This window comes from Diaporthe amygdali (assembly GCF_026229845.1).
Source record: "Diaporthe amygdali strain CAA958 chromosome Unknown NODE_27_length_698932_cov_65_101997, whole genome shotgun sequence".
Taxonomy (NCBI): Eukaryota; Fungi; Ascomycota; class Sordariomycetes; order Diaporthales; family Diaporthaceae; genus Diaporthe; species Diaporthe amygdali.
The window spans coordinates 102,510-130,492 of NW_026517047.1; the positions used below are offsets into that span (position 1 = coordinate 102,510).

A 27,983-nucleotide genomic window follows, 5' to 3' on the forward strand; every position below is an offset into this window, starting at 1 on the left:
CGCCAGCTGGCGTCGCCATCATGGCGATATCTGGAACCACTTCGGCTCTTATTGCCGCCTTCGCATTGTGAGTCGTTCCCCTCTGTTGAGATGGCAGCTGTGACGTCGCACATGGCTGACGAGTAATCAACAGTGGCATCGTTGTCAACGCGGCGTCGGCATCCCTCTTCCTCAACGTCAGGGGCCATGGCTCGTCGATCTTTCGAGACGGCAAGAGGCTGGTCCTCGCTACATTTCTATTCAGTACCGCCTTATGGGCACAAGTTGGCTTCATTACTACTCTAATAGACCCGGCCGCCGAGGGTTCGTGTCAGATTGCCATCGTCTTCACCACTATATTCGACCAACTCGCTCGATACTCCATTGAACAACACCTACTTTGGGTCATCAATGATGGGACCCAAGCGTCGGCGGGTCAGATCATCCCGCAAGGTTTACTGGGCATTCGCTTCGTCCTGGGGGCCGTTTTTGTCGGACTGTCGAGACCGCAATTCAACACCGTTTGTGTGCCGGTTTCATCTGTGCTCGCCTTTGCCGTCACATTGGTAGTGGTGGATGGGGTGATTGTCGCGATTCTGGCCGGCCGGGCCATTTCTGTTGGGCTGATCAAGAAAATGCAAGACGGCGGCCAAGACTCGGCCCGGAGCAAGGCTATCATTGCGTCGCTCATTGGTCTAACAATATGGATGGCGGTCAGTCTTATCACGACCCATGGGGCCTGTAATCATGGTGTACTGACAAACGTGCAGACAAGTGTAGCAATGTTGCTGGGCATATCCACCACGGATTACATATTCAGAAGCACCGTCCCTGCGGGCGGCCTTACGATTTTGCTCAGTAAGTATTTTAATTTATCAACATGCCTGGTGTATCGACCACTAACCGTAATAGTTATTGTAACTGCGAGTATGGGCGCGTTCGGAGACCAGAAGCCAAGGAATAGAGACAGGAATGTACCAGAAGCACCATCACCAAGACAGATTGTCACTGCACGATCGATTTCAACTTCAGCCTCCAACGAATACCCGCCGAGCCGATACGAGGATCTCAAGGCCGAGCAGATCAATTCTAGTACCGCATTTGTCCAGCCTAGACAGGTACCGTTTCCGAACCAAGGGTTGCCGAGCATTGCGAACCCCGGTGTGATGGGACAGGGAGTGGGCGGAGTTCCAATCCAGGGGCAATTGTTCCCTCCGATGCGGGCGGCCACGGCACCTATCAACCCTCCCGATGAACGGCAGCAAGTGAAGCCACAAAACAAGCCTAAAACGCTGTTTTCCAGCAACGGTGCAGGCCCAGCGAAGGCAATCACTGTTGGAAAGTTGGCCATATCGGCCCCTGTGCTTCAGGAAGGTGGATCAAATCCCTTGGACAAGGTGGCTACAACCGACCTCGACACAGCGGCACGGAAGGAGAGAGAGAGAAGGGCGCTTCTCGCGAGTCAGACCCAAGGCTCTTCGGCGGTTCGCAATGAGGCTGCAGCTGCGGCAATAGACCCCACACAGGGCGTTATGCGAGCCACGAGTACCGTTCGCAAGGAAGTGGTCGGTCGGGCGTCCCTGTCTGCTTTGCCTGACAGTGCCACGCCGGCAACAGGTGTCACAACGGGCTCTCAGCTATCACCCGGGGGCGAGGAGCTCCGGAGAAGGTCGCCGCGACATGCGCCGTCGGCCTCGCAGGCTTCAGCACAATCGGACGCAAGCTCGTCGACCAGCCTACCACCTCCTCCACCACAAAAGTCAGCGGCTCGGGCTTTGCCCAAGAATCAAGATGTCATTGTCAAAACAAATATACCCCCATCTCGACAATTACCTCCTTCGCCTGAACCAGTAATCCCTGAGCCAGCGAAGACGCCACTGCAGAGACGACCAACGAACGGCCTCCCTGGAAACCCAAGAGCGATGTCTGTAAGGAGGCCGCAGGGTGAGTCTGCGCCTCAGAGGCAACAGACTGTCATGTTTGTCAATAACATCATTTATGACGACCCAAATTTAGTCGAAAGTGTCATGGGAGATGCTAAGCAGCGAGGACCAAAGGCGGCTGTCCCGCCGCCTATTAACACGGCATCTGCGACGAGCCCAACAACGCCAGTGATTCCAGAAACACCTGGCACTTCAGGATCGATTGTACATCGCCCGAGACCAATCCCAAGAAGGAGCAATACGTCTGGCATGGATACGTACTTCCCACCAATCGCGCCGCCGAAGGGCCACAGGAAATCGAAGTCAGCCGGGTCCATACGCACCGTGAAATCCATGCTGCAGACTGTGCCGGGCAGCCCGTCAAATCTTCCTCCCCTACCTTCACCTCCCACCCAACAAATTCCAACCTACGCTACTCGGCCCAAGCCTAATAATACGAAGAGCATGACGTATGATGAGAAAATGACTTTACTCTTCCCACAACCACCGAACGCAGAGGGAAGTGCACGGAGAAGATCATCAGTACCATCGCTACCTGGGATGCCTGCGTCGTTCATAAGCAGTTCACCGACACTGACGGATAATCTCGGCTATGACAACCAATATCGAGAGTCCAAGAGAACCACGACATCGGTGCAGACGAGGAGCCTTTTTGACGAGCCAGAGGAAGCATCGCAACGGGAATTGTCCATGGAGGCGAGCCGTGAGCGACCAAATGCTACGGCGTACCAAAGTCTTCTGTCAGAGACTGGTCAAGATATCATGGCCGACGAGTATCCTGCGAATGAGAAAAAGCAGTCTGTGGCAACGACAGGAGCTGGCAAGCGAGCATCGTCACCGGTTCTACCCGCCCGATTCAGCGTCAAGTCAGCGTCAACGACAAATGACACAACCACGGACGACGCAATTACGGAGTGGGGTACAGTCCACTCTCCGGCCCCTGTACAGCAGATAGGCTTGACAGTTCACCAAGCCCGGGCCATCGAGGTTGGGAAAGTCCCTAGTCAAGATCAGAGGGCCGTGTCAGCAATGACCAACAGCGAGGAGATGATTTTTATGTTGGACACGTCTGTAGCGCGGGATTTGCAACCAAATAGCAAAACGCCTTCAAACGCGGATGAGGAGAGTCCGGTAGCATCAAGAGCGTCTTCTGGTCAATTTTACCGGCGAGTTGGAGACGAGACCCTCAGTTTCTCTTCGCGGCCCGAGAGGACCCGGTCGAGGAGAGGTCCACCGCCGGTCCCTCTGGTACTGAGCGACCGCCCAACGACAGCTAAGCAAGCGATTCTGGTCAAAGCTGCTGAGCCATCGCCTCTACCGTCTCCCGAAGAGGCCCTTTTGATGATCCAGGCACAGTTGAAGAAGTATGAGCAGCCTGACCCAGGCGCGATTGAGAGCCCGGGACAAGGCCGACTCGCGCTTTTGAACGATTTGGAGGCAGAGATGGGCCAGCAGGAGACGAGGTGGCATGGTATGCAGCACGACCTTTCTCGAGACTCATTCTCCACAGTCTCGCCAACCACGCTGTCCCGTCGCGCTTCTGAACTTGGTGCGACATCACCGGCAGAGGCTCTTTCCAGGAACTCTTCCACGAAATCGAAGGAGAGTATCGCTGCAGACCGGAGAGCATCACGTCGGGCACGTATGGGTAGCATATCATCTACCAGGTCTTCGTCGCATGAAAGGGATGACAGCAGGAATCGCGCGAGCCTTTGGCAGAGGAGGCTGGCAGAAGCACAGATGGAGTACATGGAGAACGCGAACGAACTCATTCGCAAGCGCAGCTTGAATTTCCTCTCCGTGGCCAAAGCCAACGCCAACTTAGGCAGCCCGACGCCCCCAGACTCGGATGAGTCTGAAGGAGAGATCGAATCCAGGCGGAATCTGGCGGCTCTGCTCGAGGCCCGTGCCAAATATGAAGCAGCCGAGATGGAGCGGTCTACAAGGGAACCGCAGCTTCTCTGGACACCTCGCCAGGAGCCACAGAATGAGAGCGGGCTGATGTGGGTTCGGCCACAACGGCCGTATGAGCAGCATTTACCCCGCCAGGAGCCGCCTTTGCCAGGACTCTCAGTGCGTCCTGCACAAAGGAAAGAGAATTCAACGCTGTCCATTGAGACCACCCAGCTGTGGCAGCAGCCGACTTCGGTTAACAATTCTGGACTCTCTGGCCTTTGGAAGTCTCCAGCTGAGGTCCAGGCACTCGAACAGGCTGCACAAAAGACGCCTACTTCCAGGCGCCAGGCTCCCAGTTACTATAATCCCGGCATCCAGCGCTCCCGGAGCGCGTCCGGATCTCGCCCGTTGACGCAACGGCCACCGCGGCGAAGCAAGCGGATCACAGCACTGCCCGACATAGTTGAGGATCCTCAGCCACTCCCAGACAAGCGAGGAACTCTTGGCATCTTCCAATTCCCTTGGGGGGAGAAGTCTGATGTGGCTTCCGTACAACCTCGCCCGCCACTTTTCATGGCCATGCCCGGCACAATGTCTACCGGTGGCAGGAATGTCAATAGTGCCCTAGACGCGAGGGCCAGGCAAATCGAATCTGACGAGTACTCTTCATCTTTCTTTGATGATTATGATGAAGACCGAAGCGACTCCTCGAGCGACATGGGATCCGAGAGTGACGATGGGTTCGACGAGTCCACGTTGTGGGAAATTGCGAGCTTGCTCAAGACTGACCAAATCCCATCTACCAATAGCATGTTCCCACCGCCGGAGGACGCTACAAGTTATATGGTTGGTGAGTATGCGGACGAGGAGGAGGCTGATCGAATTGCCCGCCAAACCATTCTTGTTGGTATTGAAGAGCCTGATGGTCTCCAAGAGATGCCATCTCCAGCCCCCCCGCCGAAGTCGCCTATGAGGACACAGTCGACTCTCTGGCAGGCCACGCGGGGTACGGAGCATGCACTATCTGCAAAGGGTCTCCCTCAGCCCGAAGACTGGCTCAACTATGATGCGCCGACGGAAACTTCCCGTGCGAAGCCTCGGATGCCTGTGCAACCTGCGCTGATCGAGAGTGACAACCTCTGGATCCCATCCCAGACTGAGACTGGAGAATCAAAGTCCCCAATGTGGTCGCTACCGAGCAGCGCGGATTCATCTCACCCCGTCTCGCCGAAGGAAGCAATGCAAGTTTCCGTGGCGCGGGGGCTGTCATCTGAACTTCCTGGCCTGAGGGAGCTATCGCGGGCCGTTTCGAAGACAGACTCACTGTGGAAGGTGGAGGAACAAGCTCAGAAAGGCGAACATGGCGTTGGCCTACCACACCCGGATAATTGGCACGCACTCGACAACATCAAGTCAACTGTCCGCGCGAAGCCCCGTCAATCTGAGCTTGCCGCCGTTGAAAGCAGCAATTTGTGGCAGACGTCTCCCGAAACTGGTCGCACCAAAAATTGGCTAGAAGCTCCAACACCGATTGCGAATAGCAAGCCTCTTTGGAAAGCGGAGGAGAGACCGAAGCGAGGCGAGCACGACGCCGGGCTTCCTCATCCTGACAATTGGGAAGAGTACGATGGTGCGAAGTCGACTATCCGGTCCAAGCCACGACAGTCCGGTCCCGCCATCATTGAGAGCGTCAACTTGTGGCAAGCTTCTTCGGTCGAGATGCCTGGGCCGAGGAACTGGTTGGAGGTACCGCGAGCAATGGCGACTAGCTCGCGCCTATGGCAGATGACCGCACGCCCTAAGAGAGGTGACCACTCTGTCGGTCTGCCTCATCCTGAAAGCTGGGATAGCTACAACGAAGTCACGACGACGGTTCGGGCAAAGCCTCGGCAAGCCGGACCCGCCACCATTGAGAGCTTCGAAATGTGGCAAGCCTCTTCAGTTGAGAAGTCTGGGCCGAGGAACTGGTTGAAGCTGCCAAGCCAGCGTCTGTGGCAGGTGACCGCACGACCCAAGAGAGGTGACCACGCCGTCGGTCTGCCTCAACCTCAAACATGGGAAAAGTATGATGGTGTCAAGACAACTGTTCGAGCGAAGCCTCGGCAGTCCGAGCCCGCTGTGATTGAAAGCGTCGACCTTTGGCAAGCTCCCTCACCAGAAGTAGCTACCTCGCCGTCCAAGATGTGGGCACCGAGGATCCAATCAGCTCCTGTGACGCGAGCGCCATCCCCCATAGTGGAAGCCTTCAACCAGGCCGAGACAACCAAGATGCTCTGGTCAGCGCCAGTTTCACCTAAGCTGCTGGCTGATTCTGGACTGTTCAACCCCTACGCCAGTCGTTCAGACTTCAGGACATCTTCTCAGGCTCCTGCCGCCGTTGAAATGAACCGCAAGTCCCGACCAGCGGATAGGAGGCCGGTCGATCGGTTGACCTCGACGACTCTCTGGGTAGCTGAGGCTACCCCTCAGATCGAGCGTAATTGGATATCACCGATGCCCAGCCCCAAGAGCAAGGCCTCCAGAATCCCAGCTCCCACAATGAAGTCAGCTGCTCCGGCTAGAAAACACTATGGACCAATTGTTGCTGCCTCGAAAATGGATTGGGATGCAGCTCTCGACCAGGCAGTTGCTGCAAGTTATCCTGCTCCATCCAAGTCGAGCCGCAGGACCACTGTCCAGGCGAGTGCTGCGGACTGGGACGCTGCTCTGGCTGAAGCTATCTCAAAAAGCTACAGGAAGTCATTCGATGTGTCGAGGCGCCATCCCGTATTTGCCGCATCATCTTTGGCCTCGAAAGCTATGGTGACACACCCTGCCGCCACTGGCTACACATATGATACTGCTTTTGTGCACCCAGTCTTCTTCGGTTCAGGCATTTTCACTTGTCCCGAAGACAATATTCACCCAGCTGTGGCCCGGTCATGGTCCTCATCTCATGATGAATCGATCAGAGAAAGGGATGTCAATCAAGCAGCGATCGAAGAAGAAGAGTACTACGGAGAGCAGAGGCAGATGGACCCAGCATTGCTTGCGCGAATCGAGGCACTTGAACAGGAGCGTCAATTTGCGGAGCAATGGGCAAGAGACTCTTTTGCGCCTGTCGATTTCAACCCTGAAACACCACTTCCTCCAGTGGTAACCGCAGAGGAGAGGGCACCGCAGGTTCCTGAGCAGTCCTTTGACTTTCAGTTCGAGCCCGTCGACGTTACCCCCGGCGTCCCACTCGCTCCTTTGTCGATGTCGCACATTGCCCAAGAGCCAGCCGCGGCACACGAAGGCACCGTTCTGGAGTCACCCGCGGTTCAGCGTCTGAAGCGCTCGGAAACGTTCCAATCTGTATCTGAGATGAGCGAGGCCGAGTCGAGGGTCACTCTCAGGGATAGTCTCGTGAGTGTGGATACTCCCACGGAGATGAAGCCTGCGGGGTCCAGGATCGAATTCATCTACTAAGAGCGTAGAGTGATGGAAAATTGGGAAATGTAAGGAAGGAAGAGTTGGTAAACACTGGCATTCCCAGATATGTTTTTGTGTTTTTGTCCTGTGTGACTCGATCGACCGATCCACAGAAATGATACCTCGGACTTGTAAAATTAGCATGATGTTACAGTCTTTCACTTCCAACTACAGACATTTGCTTAATCAAATTTCTATTCATATAAAAAAGTATTAATTTAGGTGTCACACGTAAAGCATTGATGAATTGGAAAAAACGAAGCCCTAAACGCCATGGCTCATGAAATCCTTGTCCAGTCTGTCTATTCAGCTGCTTTCTTTGCGTCTTGAAGTTTGCACTCTAAATCGATGATGAGCCCGCCGTTCCAATCTATGGCTGTATATGACACTTTCAAAGCCGCTAGCTAATTTCTAGAAATGATACACACTTGAAAATAAACGATTGCGTTTTTAATGATATTCGTCACAAATCCTACCAGGACCTGACTCCTACGGGTGCACCAGACTCGTTAAAAAAAATAAAAACCCCTCTTTGCCTCTATCAGAGCGCAAACTCGGGCTCGGGAGAGGACGGGACGGGGGAGCTGTCGACGGGCGAGTAGACGGGCGAGAAGGGGTCGTTCTTATGGAAGACGCGGCTGCCAAACTTCCACACCTCGTCGGCGACCAGCTGGACGGCGCCGCCGTCGGCGGTCGTCTCCTCGGAGAAGATGACGAGGTCGGCATCGGCGCCGGCCTCCAGGAAGCCCTTGACGCCCGCCAGGCCCAGCATCTCGGCGGGCGTGGACGTCACTGCCCTCAGAACGTTGGGTATGCTGGTGCCGGACCACCTGAGGAAGTTGTTCACGCATTCGATGAGGGTGATGGAGCTGAGGGTGGGATGAGTTGTCAGTACAGCGTGTCTTCTTTTCTGGGGTCACTACGGAACACTCGGAGCGTCCCTCCTGTGACTCACCTTCCTGCTATGCTGTCCGTCCCCTCGAGCGTAAGGACGTAGCCCTTTTTGATGATGTGGTGCTCACCCTCACCGTTGGTCCACTTGTACCTCCCATCCGGCAGACCGACCATGTGCATGGCGTCGGTGACGAGTATGAAGCCGTCTGGGTGCGCGTTGTGTGCAATCTTGATGGTGGTGGAGTGCAGGTGGATGCCATCGGCGATGATGCCGAAGTAGGGGCGCGGCAGGCTCTCGGCGATGCCCAGCACGCCAAAGATGCCCGGGTTCCGGTGGTGCAGCGGCCGCATGGCGTTGAAGAGGTGCGTGATCATGGTGGCGCCGCTGGCGACCGCGGCAGACGCGTCCTCGTACGTCGCCTCCGAGTGACCGATGGAGAAGATGATGCCGCGCGACTGCAGCTCCGGGATGAGCTGCGTCATGTTGCCCAGCTCCGGCGCCGCCGTGATCATCCTTATGGGCGTTGGGCCTTGCGCCAGGTCTGGGTTGATGTTCTCGGCGCCGTACATGTCCTCGAGGTCCTTGAAGGTGTGCGCCTGCCGCATCACCTCGACGTTGTGGATCCCGTTCTTCCCCGGGTTGAGGAAGGGGCCCTCGCAGTGTGCGCCCAGTGACTCGGCACCATCCTCAGCTATCCTCTTGGAGCCTGAGGGCGCCAGGTGTGGCAGAACCTTGCGGTACAGGTCGCTCGTCTGGGTCGTGACCGTCGGCACGTACGACGTGACGCCGGTCTGGATCAGCCTCCGGTTCAGGTCGCGCACCGCCTTGCCATACAGCGACATGTCCGGCACGACGGTCGAGAAGTTGAGGCCGAAGGCGCCGTTGAGCTGCACGTCGATGAGGCCCGGCGAGACTATCCGACCGCCCAGGTCGATGGTCTGGTCAGGGAGGACGAAGTCGTCGTAGAAGGCCTGCTGAGTCTCCACAATCTTCCCTGTTACGGAGCTGACCCAGAGGTCCTCGTTGACCAGGCTGTCGCCCTTGACGAGGCGGCAGTTTGTGAATTTGGTGATGCCATGCTGGCGGTGTTCTGTGACGAGAGCTGGCATTCTCGGCTTTTGGTATATTGTATATGCTTTTGGTATGATCTCAAGCGACGATGATTCCAATCTATGGGGGGTATATCGTGTATTTCTGGCGATTCCTGAGCCTGCAGGCTTCTTTTTGGTGGTGAAGAGACTCCATGAACGAGAAGGGACAAGTGATGACAGGGCGAATGAGAGTCTATACTTAACCAACTTACGGACAAGGTTTGCCGCCACCAAGGTAGCACTCCGGTAGCATTCCGGTCGTCACGATAGGACTTGCTCTGACTGATAGACCCCGGGAAGCCCAGAGAGGGAAGTGGGTAGGTATCACGTTGCCCGGCACAGGTTCAGACCGGGTGTCCCGCCAGGCTCACTGCTTCAGAACTCCGGACAGCAGCCGCTAGGATTGAGGCTACAGACACTCATGCAAGCCCACTTAGTCATTGGGGGGCACCTGGTTGGATGCAAGGTGATGAAACTGGTAATAATAAGATAAACTGAATCGAGGCGGCGGCACATCGATCAGCATGGGCACAGTGCAGCACAGTAAGCCAGTCGTCTCGGGGCGACAGTCCACATGGCCGCCGTCACTGGCTCCCGTCCATCAAGTGTCAAGATAGGCTCCTGACTGTCTGACTGTCCTGCGCTGTTGCCTCGCCCGAACGTCATCGTGGGTAGGACAGCAAGCCCGAGTCCGGCTTGAGACGGGGTTCGGAATCTGGAACCTGGAACCTGCCACGGCTTGATATTGCAGATAGGTCCGATTGCTCTCCCGCCGACGTGATTGATGGTGGGATGAGATGACAGATGGACGGCAGGACTGTCCTTCCATATTCAGCCAGAGAGTCCTTCTGGATCGCAACATCCAATCCCCGTCACATCCGCTATGCCTACAGGCGAGGTTGGGTGTGCTCCGCGATGGGTCTGGTCTCGGGGTCTGGTTCTTGGTCTGGTCCTGTCCTGTCTGGGTGCTCCTTGTTGCTGTCACTGATATGGTGGATGGCATGAAGGAGGGGCAAGGCGACGTTGAAGCTGTCTCAGAGATACGTGTGGTCGTTGGTGGTGGGATGTCTTGGACCCCGCCGTCACATGGACCATTCTGCTCTGTGGAGGCAACGAAGAGGATTGACGTTGGGCGACCGTGACGTTACATTTGAGAGATAGGCCCACGTCGACTTGGGTACCTGGGTACTTGGGTACATGGGTGAATGTTCCCATCGCAGATTAGCGCCGTCTGTGCTTCTGGAAGCGGACACCCCTAGCCCTGGAGCAATGCACAGATGGGGAAGAGAGAGGGTGAGGAGAAGGGGGGGGGGGTGTCCAACTCCTTTCAGCCTCATGGTGCGCAGTCCCGAGAGAGAGACGCAAGCGCTAGGCTGTAGACCTCTCAGCACCACAACCTGCGTCCACGCATTCTGCCACGGGTGAATCGGCATACTGCCTGCGACAATAACCCCGCCAAGGAGCAAGGGCGTAGGACACACAGCACAACAATACCTGCTCATCATTTACATTGCGCATTCTCACTTGCTCGGCTCCCTGCCCGTCCAAGGCCTTTGGTGTGTTACGGTGTGCGAGTACAATGCCACCTTCGCTTCCCACCACGTGACAGCTACATTGGATACGGACCCGAGCTGCAGCATCGGTGCTTCAGATATAGAGGTAGAGCTGTTATGCTCTTTTGTTAGCAGCAGCGGTCCTCAAATAGCCAACAGCAATGGCTAAGCCAGACGGTGACCTGGACCCACTATGGCAGGACCTTGATTGGTACGTGAATGGGGCATTGCATTACGAGATCACTTCCTCTCGACTTGATTCTTCACTTCCATATGCGGAGCTCGATGCGCGGCCGCTCAGAGACGGGCGGCTCGGCACCTAGATTGCATCATGAGCTGACTGTGTGATGCTGGTGCAGGGCTATTGGCCAGATGCTGTTGATGGGCTGGGACGGCACCGAAGTTGTGAGTATTCTTTTTTTTTTCTCTTTTCCTTTTGGATAATAATCTCTCTTTCCTGAAGCTGAAATTGAGAACTAATCCGCACAGACACCGCAAATACGTAGTCTCATCGAGGATCACCACTTGGGGTCCATCATCCTCACAGCCAAGAATCTGAAATGTAACAGCCCTCATCACACTGTGTCCCACTTGTTCAGTCATATATACTGACCAGTTTTCCTCCACAAAGCGGCTCAACAGGCGGCCAAGCTCGTCCAAGAGTTGCAAACCATTGCCCGTGGGGCAGGCCATCCATATCCCTTACTGATTGCTGTGGATCAGGAAAATGGCGGTGTCAACAGTCTCTTCGATGAGGACTACATCTGCCAGTTCCCAAGTGCCATGGGCGTGGCAGCAACGGGCAGCCTCGACATGGCATATAATGTGGCCAAGGCGACTGCGAAAGAGCTTTCGGCTGTCGGCGTCAACCTCATCCTCGGCCCAGTCTTGGATGTGCTGACCAACGCCCGTTACCAGCCCATGAGCGTCAGGGCCAGTGGTGATGATCCTCAGGAGGTCTCTCAGTATAGCATTGCTGCCCTGAACGGCTACAAGGACGCCGGTCTGGCAACATGTGGCAAGCATTTCCCAACCTATGGTAACCTGGATTTTAGGGGCTCCAGTCTCGATGTCCCAATCATCACACAAACTCTAGAAGAGCTTGGTCTCAGTGCCCTAGTGCCCTACAGGAACGCCATCGCAACGGGAAACTTGGATGCAGTGTTCATCGGCGGCTGTGGCATAGCGTCAGCTAGTATGAATGTGTCACACGCATGCCTTTCGGACCAAGTAGTCGACGATCTGCTACGTCAAGAGCTGGGTTTCAAAGGTGTTGCCATCTCCGAGTGCCTGGAGATGGAAGCGCTTTATCAGGAGATTGGAGTCAAAGGAGGCACTGTGATGGCTGTTGAGGCGGGTTGCGACCTGATCCTCCTATGCAAGGATTACAATATCCAGCTTGAAGGCATCGCAGGATTGAAGTTGGGCATCGAGAACGGCATCATCAACAGGAACAGGATCATGACCTCCCTGAAGAGGGTTCTTGGCCTCAAGTCATCCTGTACTTCTTGGGCCAAGGCACTCAACCCATCCGGAGCCTCCCTTCTTTCCCAGATACACCCCTCCCATCTCACACTGTCCAGACAGGCCTACGACAACTCGATTGCGGTCATGCGAGACAAGGATAGGCTGCTGCCCCTATCCCAATCCCTGGACCAGGGCGAAGAATTATTGCTATTGACACCGCTGGTCAAACCCTTGCCCGCGTCGGCTGCAACGAAGGCGATCGAGGCTAAGAAAGGGAACAGCGCTTCCTCCATGCACGACAGATGGACTCATAGGGAGAGGGGTGCCATAATGAGCGGCGAGGGCGTCTTTCGGGAGATGGGGAGGGCGCTCGCACGTGCAAGAAACGGCAAGCTTTTACACACCTCGTACACCGCCAATGGTGTCCGCCCCGTGCATGAGAATCTCATCAACAGAGCCTCGGGGATTATTATCGTCACTGCAGATGCCAACAGGAACCTGTACCAGTCAGGCTTTACCAAGCACGTAGCCATGATGTGCTCAATGCTTCGGGCCAGCGGCCAAAAGAAGTCGCTGATAGTTGTTGCTGTTAGCTCACCGTGAGTCGACCCCGTGGGCATTGATTTTCGGTTTCCTCGTGGCGGTGAATTCTAGAGTCTGCCCAAAACGCTAACGAGATAACAGATATGACTTCGCTATGGATAAGAGCATTGGGACATATATCTGTACTTTTGACTTTACCGAGACGGCTATGCAAGCACTTGTGCGAGCATTGTTTGGCGAGTTCACGCCACAAGGATCACTACCAGGTACGCTCAGGAAGAGCAAAAAGGTCCTGAAGTCGAGGCAGCAGTGGCTTGTCGAGAACTACGAAAAGGCACGAGATGCACGGCCCCTGGATGACCTGATCAGAGGCGTCGCCAGGGCCAGTGCACCGACCCTCGATTTCCTGAGGGCGACTTCTGCCTCGTCATTCGACCTTTACAACGCCAACATTGAAGAGTCACATTTTGTTGTACGGAACAGCAGCACGAAAGCGCTGTACGGCTTCTGCGCGACATATTACACCCAGGGCATTGGCATCATCGGTGCTCTCTTTGTGGACCCAACGAAGCGAAACGTCTCGATCGGGCGCTCGCTTCACCGCCGCGCCATCAGACATATTATCCAAAAGCGCGGGATCAAGAAGGTCCAGCTTGGCATCTCCTTCCCCGGGGTCTTCCTCGGCATTCCAGTCGATGAAAGCACGGGGTTGAGGAGCTGGTTCATCAACAGCGGGTGGGACGTACAGTTCCCCAGGCGGCTGACCAACATGGCCATCACGGAGCTGGGAAGCTGGATGGTGCCCGAGGGCTTACTGCAGAGCATCTCGCGGGCTGGCATCAGCTTCGACCTGATTCACGGGCTGGACAATGCGGACAACGTGATGGAGCACGTGCGAGCGCAGGCCAACGGCGAGGTGCTAGAGCTTTACAAGTCGGCGCTGCAGGAGGTCAAGACTTGCGGTGTGGTGCGGGCCAAGAACGGCGGCGGCAAGATCCTGGGGACGGTGATCATCTGCAGCCCGGGCAGCTCGCTGTCGCACCTGATGCCGAGCCTGCAATCGACGTCGACGGGCTCCGGGCCGGGGGCTGGCTCGGAGGCGGTGGGCGGGATCGTGGCGCCGCTAGTGGAGCCGACGACAGCTCAGGCGACGCTGGTGCTACAGGGCCTGGTGGTCATGGGAGTACGGCAGAACAAGGCACACAAGACGGCAAGGAGCGTGCTGAGCTGGGTGACAGACGACCAGTACGAGCCGCTGCTGGCGATGGGGTTCCAGGTGTTGCAGGTGTTTGAGGAGGTGACCAACTCGCCCGAGAATGTGAGTTTCGATCCTGCATGTCCTGGTATAGCCACGGAGGAATGATGACTAACACTCTGCAGTGGTCTGATATATCTTGATGCATTCCTTTGGAATGCAACATAACTTGTAGGTGTTTCTCTTGGGGATCTGAGGGGATTGTGTAGCCTGAGTTGCTCTACCGAAGGCAGTAGCGATTGAATTATGCTCTAGCTGAAGTTATCAATGATGAGTGAATAAGGCCATGTCTCAGACACGGCATGTTGTGCGTCTAGGATAAAGAGGAAGGGGAAGGGCGGTCAGAAGGCGGCATTAGACAAAGTCATGTCATGTCTTGTCATGTTATGAAAGTATCCCAAGTGCTCGGGTCTGCCAAGCAACAATTGTCTTGTTCGCATGAATTGGCTCTCCGGGGACGAGACAGTACGTGGGGGACCTTGATCTTGCCCACTACGATGATGAAAATGTTGTTGTGAGGCTGAGGGTGGATATATTAGTCTACTTACTGTAGTCTACTGTAGGTAGTCCACATACTATGCCCATGCACAGGAGGAGGTACCTCGGTACCGGTCCAAGGCAAGGCAGGGCAGGGCAGGGGATCCTTCACCCGTTGTTCCTGGGCACGCTGGGCTGGGGGTAAACTCCGTAACGGTATATAGACAAGACCTTGCCTCCTACTCCGCTCGACCAATGGGCCCCCCCTTCCCCGCAGCACCAGTGGTCCAGGCCCCACTGATTAGGGGAGATTGAAGCTTTAGATGAACAGCCATACAGCACAGGCGCCGTGCTGTTGGTGCATGGAAACCTGACTGGCGACTGGGCGGGTCCCGATCTCGTGCGCCTGGGCCGTCGACACTCACCCACACCAAACCCACACCAAAACCCACACCCGCTTGCGCCTTGCATATCCTCTCCCACCACCCTCACGCTGCTTCCGGCACCATTCCCGAGAAGCAGAGAAGCAGAAGCAGAAGAAGAAGTGAGCGGCAAGGCAAGCGACAAGCGAGCAGCGAGCAGCAGCCTCGGGATCGGGATCGACAGTCTCCACCCCACGCCCTCTCTTCCTTCATTTCTGCGGACCAAAGGCCTGGGAATGCGCCCGCGCCCGCGCCCGTTGACGCCGTCCTGGTCGCATGGCCGATAAGAATCCCGCGTAGAATAAACCCCCCGGCCGCCTTGCCCATGCTCACCAGATAGATGTTCACCTCCAACTCGGGTCATGCTGGACCTGCCCATGGAGCCGGTCCAAGCCAGAATCCGAACCCACCGACTGCCGCCCATGCCAATGTCCACCACCACCCTCACAGCCTGCCCATGGCCGCCAACATGAACAGCGCCGCCGCCGTCGACATCACTGTCTTCGACCAGGACCTCAACTTTGACGAGTCGCTACTGTGAGTGTGGTGATCATTCATCCTTCCTTCATCTCCTTGCCTCGGCCTGTCCCCACCGTGAGATGCACTATCACCACCATATACACACTATCAACATTCCACATCACATTCCACATCGTATACTCCACGTGCCAGGCACATGGCATGGCAAGGCATTGCATTACATGACATGACATGGCGAATGCGAATGCGAGTGCGCCATCACCGAGACATGGCAACTATGTTGATTACCCAAGAGAGAAGCGCCATGGCTAACAAGAAATCACGCCCCGTACCAGTGACGGCGTAAACGGCCTCGCACCCCTCCCGTTCACGCCCTCGTATGAGTTCGAGAACTTCAACACCTTCGAAGACCCATTCTCCTCCTACCCCGCCCGCCCAGCCTACGATGTCCCCGCCGACAACACCGAGCCCTTCAATGAGGAGTCACCCTCCCAGGAGCTGGACAACAAGCTCCTCAGCTTCTCTGCCCCGAACCCCACGGCCCAGATCATCGATGGCGCCGGGATCCTGACGGACGTCGGCATGACCGCCGAGCTCTACGGCATGTTCTTCGTCGCCGAGGACGTCTTTGGCGGCGACACTGCTGGGCGACCCCTGGAGCTGACCTGCTACCGCAGGAATCTGTGGCAGTGCTCCGGCCAGATCATCTTGCCGCGCAATATAAGTCATATCGTGGACGAGCAGTCGCAACAGATACAGATCTTTGACCTGGCCGCCTCCATCACTGCGATAGAATCCATCGAGGGGAAGGCCACAGAAATTATATCAATACCCTGGAAGTCTGCCGGCGATGAGGGCTCCAAATCGCCCACTGCGCCTCCGAACATAGCCCTGGATCTCTCCACCGGCCAGGAGCTGGACCATAATCGGGTCTCCCTGCCGGTATCGTGGAAACGGCTACAGTTTAAGCATGCGACAGCCAACAATGGCCGGCGCAAGGGTCTGCAGCAACACTACGTCGTCCAGATAAGCCTCCTGGGCAAGGCCAAGAGCGGCGAATACCTCAAGCTCGCAGACATACAATCTGGGCCCGTCATCGTCAGGGGCCGGAGCCCGAGGAACTTTGACAGTCGCAAGGACGTACCTCTGTCCGGTGACAAAAAGGCGGAGAGGAGAGGCACTATGACGTCTTCAGACACGACGCCTGTTCCCAAGATTGAGCGAGTGGGAGACCTGGCGCAAAATATACAAAAGTATCAATCGATAGGGAATGTGCAGGTGCGACAATCTCATGCTGACATTATATGGCACGCTTGCGGCAGCAGACTAACTCCTTCACAGCAGTCTGGAGACTGGGCATCGCCCCATTCATACGTACCAGCAGGACAGCACTCTTCCAAGAAACTCGCACTATCGCCCAATCTCGGCCGACCACCTGTGCCGCCATGGTCTTCGGAACCATCGATATCCAAAGCAGGACAGCCGACAACGCCGAGGAGCAACTCGTTCCAACGCCCCGTTCCCTCGAGCCTACCAATCAATCTATCCCTCTCCGAGGACGAGCGCAGCCCCAACCGCTCCAACTCAGACTGCACATCACCGCATCACGCGAAGTCAATGGCGGCTGCCCACCTGCAAAAGAGCCCAGAGGACGACGAGGAACAGCTCTACGAATATTTCCCACTAAGTATTGACGATTGGTGAGTTCATTTCTTTCCCCGAGTCTCAGTTTTCGCAACTCAGCCTCGTGGCTTTTCTGCCAGCAATTCGTGAGCTAACTTTGATCCCTTCTGTAGGCAACAGCCTGTCGACGCCATCTACCGGCCTCACGTCGTACACCACGTGTTTGTGCCCCCCGAACTGAAGGCGCAGCAGGTCCGCAACAGGACCAAGCGCTACTTCTCGTCGGATTGATGTTGATGTAAATGTGATCTCTGCCATCTGCGTCAACTGTTTCCCGTTGTATTATACTGTCTTTGCGGTATGACGCATATTCTGGATGAGATCATGATATGGAGGCGTTTATATTTCACTAATTTTGTGTGTGAGAGTATGTTTGTGATCAGGTTGATGTGAGAATCGAATAAGGAAGTATGACCAGGCGATGGTGGTATCTGTGTTGTGTTGCACGTGAGTAGTACTGAGTCTTGTTGAGTATTATACCCTTTTTCTGGATACATAACGGGGGTCTTATTATCCTTTTACTTTCCTGTTGTTATCGTGTGCGCGTTGTCTAGGGCTAAGTAGAGGGCCGCCACAATCATGAGCTTGTGGTACCTTGCATGGTGGTGTGCGGCACAAACATCAGCATATGGGAGGATTTGCAGCAACCAAGCATCTTGACATGGTCATCAAATATTATATAAATATATATATATATATATATGTTGTGTGTGTGTGTGTGTGTGTGTGTGTGTGTTTGGGCACCGAAGGGACCTGATCCGTTCGGGCCATTCATGCTACCGTTGCATATTTCAAGTCCAAAAAAGTTCGCCGAAAACCCCTTAACCTATGCTAGATGTATGCAGGCCGTCAAACAGCGGGATGGATATGGCCGCTTGTTCCCGGCGAATCGCTCAACCCAGAACCTTTCAATGTTGCTTAAACCACCCCCCCCCCCACTCCCCGCCCTTTTCAATGCTGCCGGACTCAGACGGATTAATATTTCCACGGGTCTAGCCCCTCAGTTCGCCTTGCCCTCCTCCAGACAAGCCAGCGCGACCGCCGCCCCGAGCAGGGAGCTCTCCTTGGCGCCTGCGAGGCTGATGGTGCCGGGCGCGGCGCCGGCGGACGCGAGCAGCCCGTCGATGTAGCCCTGGCAGCGGCCCAGGTAGCCCGGGTAGTGCTCGATGACGGAGCCGTTGAAGGCCACGACGTGGCGGTCGAGGGCCAGCTCGGCCCTGGCGGCGGCGGCGAAGTGGGGCGGGCTCGTCATTGACGGCCCCGAGGCAGAGGCCTGGAACTCGGCCTCGGCCTCATTCTTGAACTGCCACAGGGCGAAGAGCGACGAAGCCACGATGGCGGCTGAGCGCCGTGATATGTACGATGCCAGGGCGCGGATGAAGGTCATGTCTGCTGTGGTGGGCTCGACTGGGGATGGGTGCCGGGATTGAAAGGTGGTGAGTGAGGGTTTTAGTGATGATGTGGTGTCTCTGCGGGTCTTGTCAGTTCATCTTGTTACAGCTTTCTTTTTTCCCCCTCAATCACGGGGCTGTACGTACGCTTCTATTAATGATATTGTTTCCGAGTCGAGGGAGTAAGGCAGGTGTAACGATGGGGGCACGACGCCGCCCAGCACGCCTGTTGAGCCAATGGCCTCGACAAGCGCCAGCCTGCACATCTCGCCCAGGTAGAAGCCGCTGACCATGTGCTCCAGTGGCTGGAACTCGGGCTTTGGATGCGCGGCGTTGAGGGCCTTGTCCCACCGCGTCACCGGCAGGATCCCCTTGCCGAACATGCCCAGCTCCGTGTTGACGATGACGTGGCTGGCCTTGTCGAACCAGAAGTCTGGCCGGCAGCCGAATTTGTCTCGCCCAATAGTAGGCACGGGGAGATGAACGGCGATGTTGACGCCGGTGCCTAGTATCAGGCCGAACCGTGTCGACGATTTCCGGTACGCCTCGGACAGGAGGCAGGCGGACGAGTCGTTCACGATGGCTGCCAGCTCCACATGGAGGCCCCTGGTCTCGCACGCCGTCCTGATAATGTCCCCCAGATCTTGGCCCAGGAGGTCATCGGCGGCCAGGAAACCCTTACCCATGCCCTGCAGCTTGCCACCCTTGTGTGAGGTCTGCTCGATGGGAAAGCTCCACGCCATCCCCATGAGCAGCGGCTTTTCGGGGCTGTTCTCTGATCCTAGGGCCTTGGACACTGTGTCCACTATCCTCTGTGCCATCCAGTCAAAGAACGCTGTGCCCTTGAGCTTCTTGATTGCAGGATCGATCTTGAATGAGTCTATTCGGACGATACAGCTCTCACTGCCTTGGGCTTCCTGACCTCGCAGCTCGACCAGGGCCACCCGCAGTGTCGAGCCGCCGACATCGAGCGCGAGATACTGGCCACATTCTGAGCGGTTCGGCAATTGGTGGTTGTATGAGGGCAGCATGCACGCCGGGTTGTTCAACAAGCCATCCCTGAATTGTGCCTTGAGGCTCAGCGAGAACTCGCTCAAGCCATCCGGCCGGATTGGGTGCAGCAGCAGCTCCTCGGCTTCCCTGAGGAAGTCCTCGGGACTCCGGGGTGGTTTGGAGGCCACCTCGGCTCCTTTGGGTATCGAGGACCCGGGGCCGGCGTCCTTGATGGCTGCGGGACTGATCCAGAAGGCCAGCAGGGCCTGGAGGAAAGTCTTGCCTCGTAGCAAAGACTTGAGCGCCGCGACAAAAACTTCGCGCAGTGTTGGCATCGCAGCGGAAAATAAAACGAGTGTCTAACCCTGACAGTGTTGAAGGGGTGGGAAGGCAAGAGAGGGTCCGTCGAAATATGTGTGAATCAAGTCATTGGGACCAGACGGAAATGCCAGAAGAATCCAAAGCCGGTTGAGTCGCCGTATCAGGCACAACTATTATACGGAAGAGAGACGCACGCTCCCAATGTCAATCGCTACCACACAAAGCACGGCATACAGCACGCGCGCGCACACACACACCTTCGGGAGAGAGACCCGGTAGGAGTGGAAAAGGCTGACAGCGGATACGGTTGCAGTTGCGGTCGCTTCGTATCGATCCAGAACGTAGTAAATAGTAAAGGGGGGCAGGGTATGACAGGGTCTGGCAGGGCAGGCTAGGCCATATGTAAATGATATGGGGAATACGGCAGATGTAGCCACGCTGCCCAGAGGGTCTCTCTAGGACTGGACCCCGTGAAACGAAACAGAGAGAAAGGAAACGACAGCTGCGCCCAATCAGGACTAAGGGAGGTTCTCGTGGGGTGGGCGTGGGCGTGGGAGGGGGTGAATGACTAAAGGCGATTTCAGATGCAAAGATGCCGCAGAAATGCAAAGAGGGAACCAGCCGGGTTGATGAAACAATCGATGGACGGATAGATGGCTAGCTGGAATGGATGGATGGACGGTTGTAGCGGTGTTGGGTGGGTGGGTTGGTTGGTCGGTTTTGTCTGTCGACAATCTCATCTGCCTCTTTGGCAGCTGGTGGTGGGCCAACAGGCTTAAGGCAAAGCAAGAGTCACGGTGGACTCGCTGGACTATTACTCGGATGTTGGCGTAAGAAAAACGAGGGCACACGACCAAGGACGGAGAAGGGCACTGCCTGGGGGACCCATTCCGCTCGGATGATTTGCTCAGAGATGGACTTGGTGCTGATGTCGATGGCAAATCTGATTCAGGGAAGGGTTGGGTCCATGCCAGAGGAAGTCAGGGACATCCTGAGCGCTACGAAGCCGGCCCGCAGGAGTGGCAGGATGGGGATGTGTTGCGTGTTGTGCTGTGTTGGTTGTCTTGTGAAGGCGACTGGAACGGAACGGGACGTAACGTTGCCCTGGAGTCTCTACTAGAGCTCCAGAGTCCAGCATGATCGGCGCCGCGGCTTGATGGGATTGCCCAACAACCACCGACCTTGTCGTCATCGTCGAGCATCACAATTGACCAATGTCGACTCTGCCAAAAGCACGCCGAGATAGCTGCACAGGTTGATGGATCATTGCAGCAGAGGAAATAGTCGTATAACGGAGAAGGATAGTCTATCTGCAGGTAGATCTGGAATCACGTACATGTACCCCTACCCCAATCCAGCCCCCACCCTTCACGACCCAAGCATCTTGCCCTAACCCCCTCAACGTCAACTTCCTTATCTCAATATGGCTTCGAGCTACAGATTGTGTGGGCCAACCTGGTTTGTACTAAATTCAATTGACCAGAATAGAATTTTCAAGTCTGAACGTGACAAAGCTTGATGATGACCCATCTGGCTGTACATAACATGGACTGCTCCAGTTTCCATTATCCAGTCTCCAGTACCAGCCAGCACTGCAACCTTGGCTGATCACTCGTTACTTCTACTCCATACAACGCCATCCATCTACCTGGATCGGGCATATCGTTACAGGTTGCGGCATCAAACACTCGGCCCGTCAATCGGAGCCCCTCGACAGCATTCACCTGTCGTTGTTATCTCCTGACTGTCACCTTGTCAGAGCCAGCGGCAACCGACGGTGCCAATCACACCCACACCCACGCTCACTCTCACTTCCACGCCCACTCCCACGCGGCTCTCGCAGCCCAACCCAGACTAGCGCAAGGCGATCGCATCTTCCACATAGCGCCCGACGGGTGTGTGCTGCTTCCCCTAACATATGCGATGTGAAAGTCAATTTTTGTGTTGTTGTAATGCCATTTGCAGGCACTGCGCCCAGGATGGTCTCTCGGGTGTTCATTCATCCCTATGGTCTGCGCGAGTCACAGCTGCCCAGATCCCAACAGACGAAGCTAACCGTCTGACAGCGGCTGGCGCAGAAGCGAGGACGTCACTTGATGGACGAGGGCCATTCCAATCCCGAAATGGTGGCACATGGTCCCATCCATGTGGGCGACTACAACGTGAGGCTAGGCCCGGACTGGATCTGGCACGACCGCCACCACACCGTTCCCGTCTGATAGACTTCACACAGTGGGGGCTCTTGCTCCATCACCACCCACAGTGAACGTTCCATCATGCTGGTTCACATCATGCTCCTCGTTGCCGGCAGTCGGGCATCTCTCTTGCCCCTCGCTGTCGTTGGCAGTGTACAACACTCCGGTGGTGTGCCGGCCGGAGACCTGTCAGGGTACCCGAGTGTACGCTGAGGTCATGGCTAGTCACTTGCCGCAGGACTTATCATCTCTGGTCCCGATAGTGAGCGGTAGAATATTCTCTCTCCCATATTTTCTTTCTGTTGTCAACAAAATCTCACAGACTCAAGCGAAGCAAGCTCCCTGGAGAAACCTCGCAATCATCAAGTGAAAGATCAATTCGCTCCAAGAACATCTACACCAGCTAGTCAGGAGACAGGATTTCCTGGCTGATTCACATTCCTTCCTCTACCATCATATCCGTACCTTGAAAATGAGGTTCATCATCCGCGACGACGCCGAGCAGGCCAGCGTCTACGTGGCTAATTATGTTGTTGATCGTATCAAGCACTTCAACCCAACCCCAAACCACCCCTTCGTCCTCGGCCTGCCTACCGGCTCAAGTCCTCTCGGCGTTTACAAAGTTCTAGTCGAAAAGTACAAGGCTGGCGAGGTAAGCCTGCAGTGCTGTCGTCTTGATTCATAAAAACACCGAGACTGATGAGATAAATGCAGATATCTTTTGAAAATGTCATCACCTTCAACATGGACGAGTACATCGGCATCCCCCGTGACCACCCAGAAAGCTACCACTCTTTCATGTGGAAGAACTTCTTCCAGCATGTCAACATCAAGCCCGGCAATGTCAACATCCTAAATGGGAATGCTCCCAACCTTGAGGCCGAGTGCATCGACTACGAGGCCAGGATTAAGAGCGTCGGTGGGATCGACCTCTTCCTCGCAGGCATTGGCGAGGATGGCCACATCGCCTTCAACGAGCCCGGCTCCAGCCTGGCATCCCGAACGCGCGTCAAGACACTGGCCTACGACACGATCCTGGCCAACTCGCGCTTCTTCGGCAATGACCTCGAGAAGGTGCCCAAGATGGCACTGACTGTGGGCGTGCAGACGGTGCTAGAGGCGCGTGAGGTCGTGGCCATCATCCTTGGCGCAAGGAAGGCCCTGGCGCTGCAGAAGTGTATCGAGCAAGGCGTGAACCACATGTGGACACTGTCAAGCTTGCAGCTGCACCCTCACCCCATGATCGTGTGCGACGAGGACGCTACTTTGGAGTTGCAGGTCAAGACCGTCAAGGTAAGCTTTTGTCGGCACCTGGACCCCTACCCTTCAGCCCCAATTCCCCACCACGCACTGCTACCCCTGAATGGGCTTGCGGCTAACCTCTCCAACCACTCGTAGTACTTCAAATCCATAGAAAAGGTGGCCAGCAGCCAGGGCTTCGAGCAGATCCTGCCATCCTCGATCCGGACTGGTCCCAATGTGAAGAGCTTCAAGCCCATCTCCGCCCAGCCAGTCCCCACGACCGTCATCGACGAGGTCTCACCCCCAATGTCACCCAAAGAGTCCTCCCCGACAATCCTCAGCCCTCAACCTACCACATCAAGGCTCTTACGTGCCTCGTCTCCAGCCAACGAATACCCCGTACGCTCCGTGTCTCCTGATTTCGACCTGATTCCAGACCGGATGGCCGACCGCATGCCGGACCCGGGTTTCGCAAATAGGCGATTGACTCCCAACCCAGAAGCACAGAATGCTAGGCAGGTCGGCGTTTACTAGATGACTTTGTATGATATCACGCTTATTTCTTTGACTCTAAGGCATGGAAGGGCTAGAACCCAGGGCGTTGAGGCGGAAGAACAAGATTGGCATGTCACATGGGAATCACTTGTTGTGTTTAACCGCTCAGTCGATCGTTACAGGACTCAATGTAGAAACAGCCGTTTAGAGGCATGAGGTGATCTGCAAAGATTTATGAGTGTTGTATGACGTGAAGCGTCATTGGGGTCATTATGGAAATCAAAAAATAAAAATGAGAAAATGCCCACAGTATGCTAGTTCCATGCATGACTGTGAGGCGTACCTTTAAATCATGAGGGATGTGGGTCCCGTTCAGTTGGATTTTCCTCTGTATATACCAACTATGTGAGTAGCTTAATCGTGTTGCTCGCAGACTCGTCGATTTGCCTCCCGTCCTTGCTCACAGTGGTTTTGCCCTTGAGGATATCCTCACCTTGCAACTTACCATCGGCTGACACTCCTATCGTGCCCAGCTCTTTGCCTTCATTGTCCAACAATGTGGCCTTGGTGCCCTCACTAACGCCATACAAACAGACCTCCAAGTCCTCGGCGTAATCATAGACCGCACCCTTCACACCCTGCTTGCCAAGTAGCAAGATCGAATTCTCCCTAACATACAGCGGCAGTGATCCGAAGCCGTGCTTCTCTCTGAACCAACCAGGCCCAGTTCGCACCTCGTTGGTGAAGAACGACGTCCACTTACCCTTGGGTAGGTAGAATTCTACCTCGCCGCTCTCATCAAAGATGGGCGCCGCCAGCAGGTTATCACCGACCATGAATTGCCTGTCCAAGTACCAAGCCGTTGGGTCGTCAGGGAACTCGAGACACATCGCCCTCAGACTCAGCGGCAGCCCGCCGTCAATCGCCTTGGCGGCCTGTGCGTACAGATACGGCATGAGCCTGTTCTTCAGTGCGGTCCACTTGGCCAGGGTCCTGGTGCAGCCCTCCTCGCCCCTGTCATCGTCGTCGATGGTCCACGGGACGCGGTACGAGCTGCTGCCGTGCAGGCGCGAGTGGCTGCAGAGCAGGCCAAAGGCGACCCAGCGCTTGTACACCCAGGCGGGCGGGTAGCCCTCGAACCCCCCGATGTCGACGCTCCAGAAGGCGAAGCCGCCCAGACCCAGGCCCAGGCCGCCGCGCACCGACTCGGCCATGGCCTCGGGCGTCGACTCACAGTCCCCGCCCCACTGCAGCGGGAAGCGCTGCGTGCCGGCGCAGGCGGCGCGCGCGAACAGCACCGCCTGCCCGGCGCCGTACCGCGCCTCCAGCGCCTCGTACACGACCTTGTTGTACAGGAAGGCGTAGAAGTTGTGCATCTTCTCCGGGTCGACCGAGCTGTCGTGCCACGCGACGTCGCGCGAGGGGATGCGCTCGCCAAAGTCAGTCTTGATGGCGTCGACGCCCTGGTCGAAGAGCTTGTTGAGGCACTCCGCGTACCACTTGCACGCGGCCGGGTTGGTGAAGTCGACGAGGGCCATGCCCGCCTGCCACAGATCCCACTGCCAGATGTCGCCGTTCTTGCGCTTGAGGAAGTAGCCCTTCTCGGCGCCCTCGCGGAACGCCTCGCCGTGCTGCGCAATGTACGGGTTGATCCACACGCACACCTTCTTGACCAGCCCGGACGCCTTGAGCCGCCCGATTTGGGCCTTGGGGTCCGGGAAGCGCTCCGAGTCGAAGACGAAGTCGGTCCACTTGAAGGCCGGCATCCAGAAGCAGTCGTAGTGGAATACGTCGACGGCGATGTCGCGCTCCTTCATGCCCTCGAGGAACGAGTTGACCGTCGCCTCGTCGTAATTGGTCGTGAAGCTCGTGCTCAGCCACAGGCCCAGGCTCCACGAGGGCACCCTGCCGGGCCTGCCCATCAGTGTCGAGTACCGGTAGAGGACCTCCTTGGGCGTCCTGCCGTAGATAATGTACCATTTGAGCCTCTGGCCCTCGACGCTCGTCTGAACGCGCGCGCAACGCTCGCTGCCGACCTCCAGCTCGACCTTGCCCGGATGGTCGATGAAGACGCCGTACCCACGGTTGCTCAGCCAGAAGGACACGTTCTTGTAAGCCTGATCGCTGGACGTCCCGCCGTCCGCATTCCACAGCGTGATGGACTGGCCGAGCTTGTTGAAGGCCCCGAACCTCTCGCCAAGGCCGTGGACAGACTCTCCCACGGACAGAGACGTCTGGGTGAAGATGTAGTGCTGAAAGTCCCTCATGTCGCCGGTCTGCAACGGGTTGGTGGGGCCAGGGCTGTAAGCAAGACCGACGCTCCTGTTCAGAAGAGAGGTGAGATGCTTGGAGCCATCTGCAGCATCGAAACTGATATCGAACGTCCCAGGCTGTATGGTAGCAGCCAGAGAGCCCGAGGTCAAAGTGGTTCCTTTGCCGCCCTCGGTGACCTGGGCTTCGACCTTGGGCTTGCCACCAGGGTACAGGTCAAAGTGAGGCCCTCTGTTGATTGCGCCATCCCAATGGGTAGTCTCGATGGATATAATGCCGTCACTTTGGGCTTCGACGTCCTATGTGAATTTCAGCTCGTGTATTTCTTTTCGTCTGCCATCCTCATGTGTCTTTGGAGACGTACTATGGTCAGTGTACTCAAGTTGAGAGTATCTCCTCGAGACTTGATCTTCTTGGTGGGACATAGCAGACTCAATCCTCGGTCTGTCTTCTTGATGTTGTAGACTTCCTCTGCGTACTCGACCCTTACCCCTTCGGCCGTCAACCACATGCCATCGCGGAACTTCATTATGAGACAGTGTGGTCCAGCTTCTCGCCCGACTCTGCACCAAGAACAAGATGTGAATTGAGTTTATTCCAGAAAAGGCCTGGTTTATACACAATGAGAAAAGTATAGTCTCAACTTTGAGAATATCCCGTACAGTAGAGAGAGGGGTTGTAGAGAAGTGGCATGTTGAATCTCAACAAACAGTCACGAGCATGTGAATGGGAACGGCAAGACGGGCCGGTGCAGGCGATACTCAGTCAAGGACGTTTTACAGTGGGTTTAGCAATGGCAGATCTTCGGCAGTAGATCTTGAAGACCTCAGCTCACGAGGTGCCGTGCATATGTGTGACTGGGCCGTTGTACTGTAGCATGTTTTGGCGTGAATGATGTCGCTGCTCTCTCTGTATTTCCGAGCTTAGAATGGGTCTTGATACCCGACGGGATTGTTTGCCCGCTGCCCCAGTGTGTACCCCAGGTTTCTAGGAACCAGGGACCTCTCTAGGGGCTCTCTTTCAGGAGGATTCTAGCCTGAATTGGGCGGCAGCTCGGTGGCCGGGACAGTGTTTGGCCGCCACCAGCTCCAATTCACTTCGACTAAGCTTCTTGGGCTTCTCCAACGGCCACCAGCGCTGCCACGATCCCCTCATCTTGAGCCTCCTTTTTCCACGAGTCAAATTCGACGTCTCCTTGAAAGGGCAAAGCGCCCACCCCACTCAACCTCCAAGCTCGACCACTCCGAGGATCCAGATGTTGTTCGGATGAACAGACAGGTAGACAGGCCACACCAGGATTTCGGCTGCTCAGGGGGTTCGGGCCATGCCGTCCAGGAGCTTCTTTCTTGCCCAGACTCCCGCACGGAGCCACTTCACCGTCTCTTACTCGTTTCTTTACGGACATTAGGCGGAGGCCGTGAAGCAAACCTTAAAAACAATGATTATGGGGGCCAGCATAATTGTCATCTCCGACCTCATCTGTGTGAGGACGCTATGATTCAGGCCTGCTTCTCTCTTTTGACACCGTCAAGAATCTTGGGACCGGTCAACCCGGGCCGTCGAGACTTGACTACTGGGCAGTAGACTGGGGATGGGGAATGCAATCCCCATCTCCTGATCTACGCAGAGACATGGATTCCCCAAATACCACCCTGCATCTAAAATTGTGCGGATGCTCGACGAGTCACAATCGTCGTCCCTGAGCGCGAGAGAGGTTAGTTCTACTACCCACGGGGATGGTAAGCTCGCCGAGAAAGGCATCATGTATATTCATTGTGGGTGTGTGCCAGGAAACAAATCTCGCCTGGCTTCCCGTGATGCCGGCGCCAAGGGCAGCTGGACTATATATCAACGATCTTGTCCAGCATTCGATGACAAGTGTCAGTCTGAGCTCGGTCAGGTCGCCTTCCGTCTTCAGCAGCCCGCTCACCACCGAAG

The 27,983-nt window shown here is 56.0% G+C and overlaps 6 protein-coding genes across 6 annotated transcripts; 3 read left to right on the forward strand and 3 right to left on the reverse strand.

Annotated features, from left to right (window-relative positions):
• Nucleotides 1–20: 20 nt before the first annotated feature.
• J7T55_000567 (uncharacterized protein) lies at nt 21–7,268 on the forward strand (the record flags this gene model as incomplete). Its single annotated transcript, XM_053131490.1, has 4 exons — nt 21–67; nt 134–692; nt 750–837; nt 892–7,268. 4 exons carry the CDS (start codon nt 21–23, stop codon nt 7,266–7,268), a joined length of 7,071 nt encoding a protein of 2,356 aa, XP_052990298.1.
• A 544-nt stretch (nt 7,269–7,812) lies between these two features.
• J7T55_000568 (n-acetylglucosamine-6-phosphate deacetylase) lies at nt 7,813–9,275 on the reverse strand (the record flags this gene model as incomplete). The annotated part of the gene is made up of 2 exons (XM_053131492.1): nt 7,813–8,140; nt 8,227–9,275. 2 exons carry the CDS (start codon nt 9,273–9,275, stop codon nt 7,813–7,815), a joined length of 1,377 nt encoding a protein of 458 aa, XP_052990299.1.
• A 1,696-nt stretch (nt 9,276–10,971) lies between these two features.
• On the forward strand, nt 10,972–17,368 carry J7T55_000569 (uncharacterized protein; the record flags this gene model as incomplete). Its single annotated transcript, XM_053131493.1, has 11 exons — nt 10,972–11,021; nt 11,170–11,215; nt 11,300–11,372; nt 11,442–12,876; nt 12,962–14,138; nt 14,469–14,540; nt 14,884–15,239; nt 15,425–15,511; nt 15,790–16,732; nt 16,796–17,154; nt 17,251–17,368. The coding sequence occupies 11 exons, from the start codon at nt 10,972–10,974 to the stop codon at nt 17,366–17,368; spliced, it is 4,716 nt and encodes a 1,571-aa protein (XP_052990300.1).
• Nucleotides 17,369–18,137: 769 nt separating this feature from the next.
• Nucleotides 18,138–19,856, reverse strand: J7T55_000570 (uncharacterized protein; the record flags this gene model as incomplete). Its single annotated transcript, XM_053131494.1, has 2 exons — nt 18,138–18,606; nt 18,676–19,856. The coding sequence occupies 2 exons, from the start codon at nt 19,854–19,856 to the stop codon at nt 18,138–18,140; spliced, it is 1,650 nt and encodes a 549-aa protein (XP_052990301.1).
• A 2,653-nt stretch (nt 19,857–22,509) lies between these two features.
• J7T55_000571 (uncharacterized protein) lies at nt 22,510–23,813 on the forward strand (the record flags this gene model as incomplete). Its single annotated transcript, XM_053131495.1, has 3 exons — nt 22,510–22,689; nt 22,752–23,330; nt 23,436–23,813. The coding sequence occupies 3 exons, from the start codon at nt 22,510–22,512 to the stop codon at nt 23,811–23,813; spliced, it is 1,137 nt and encodes a 378-aa protein (XP_052990302.1).
• A 362-nt stretch (nt 23,814–24,175) lies between these two features.
• J7T55_000572 (uncharacterized protein) lies at nt 24,176–26,574 on the reverse strand (the record flags this gene model as incomplete). Its single annotated transcript, XM_053131496.1, has 2 exons — nt 24,176–26,344; nt 26,410–26,574. The coding sequence occupies 2 exons, from the start codon at nt 26,572–26,574 to the stop codon at nt 24,176–24,178; spliced, it is 2,334 nt and encodes a 777-aa protein (XP_052990303.1).
• Between the last annotated feature and the right edge of the window lie 1,409 nt (nt 26,575–27,983).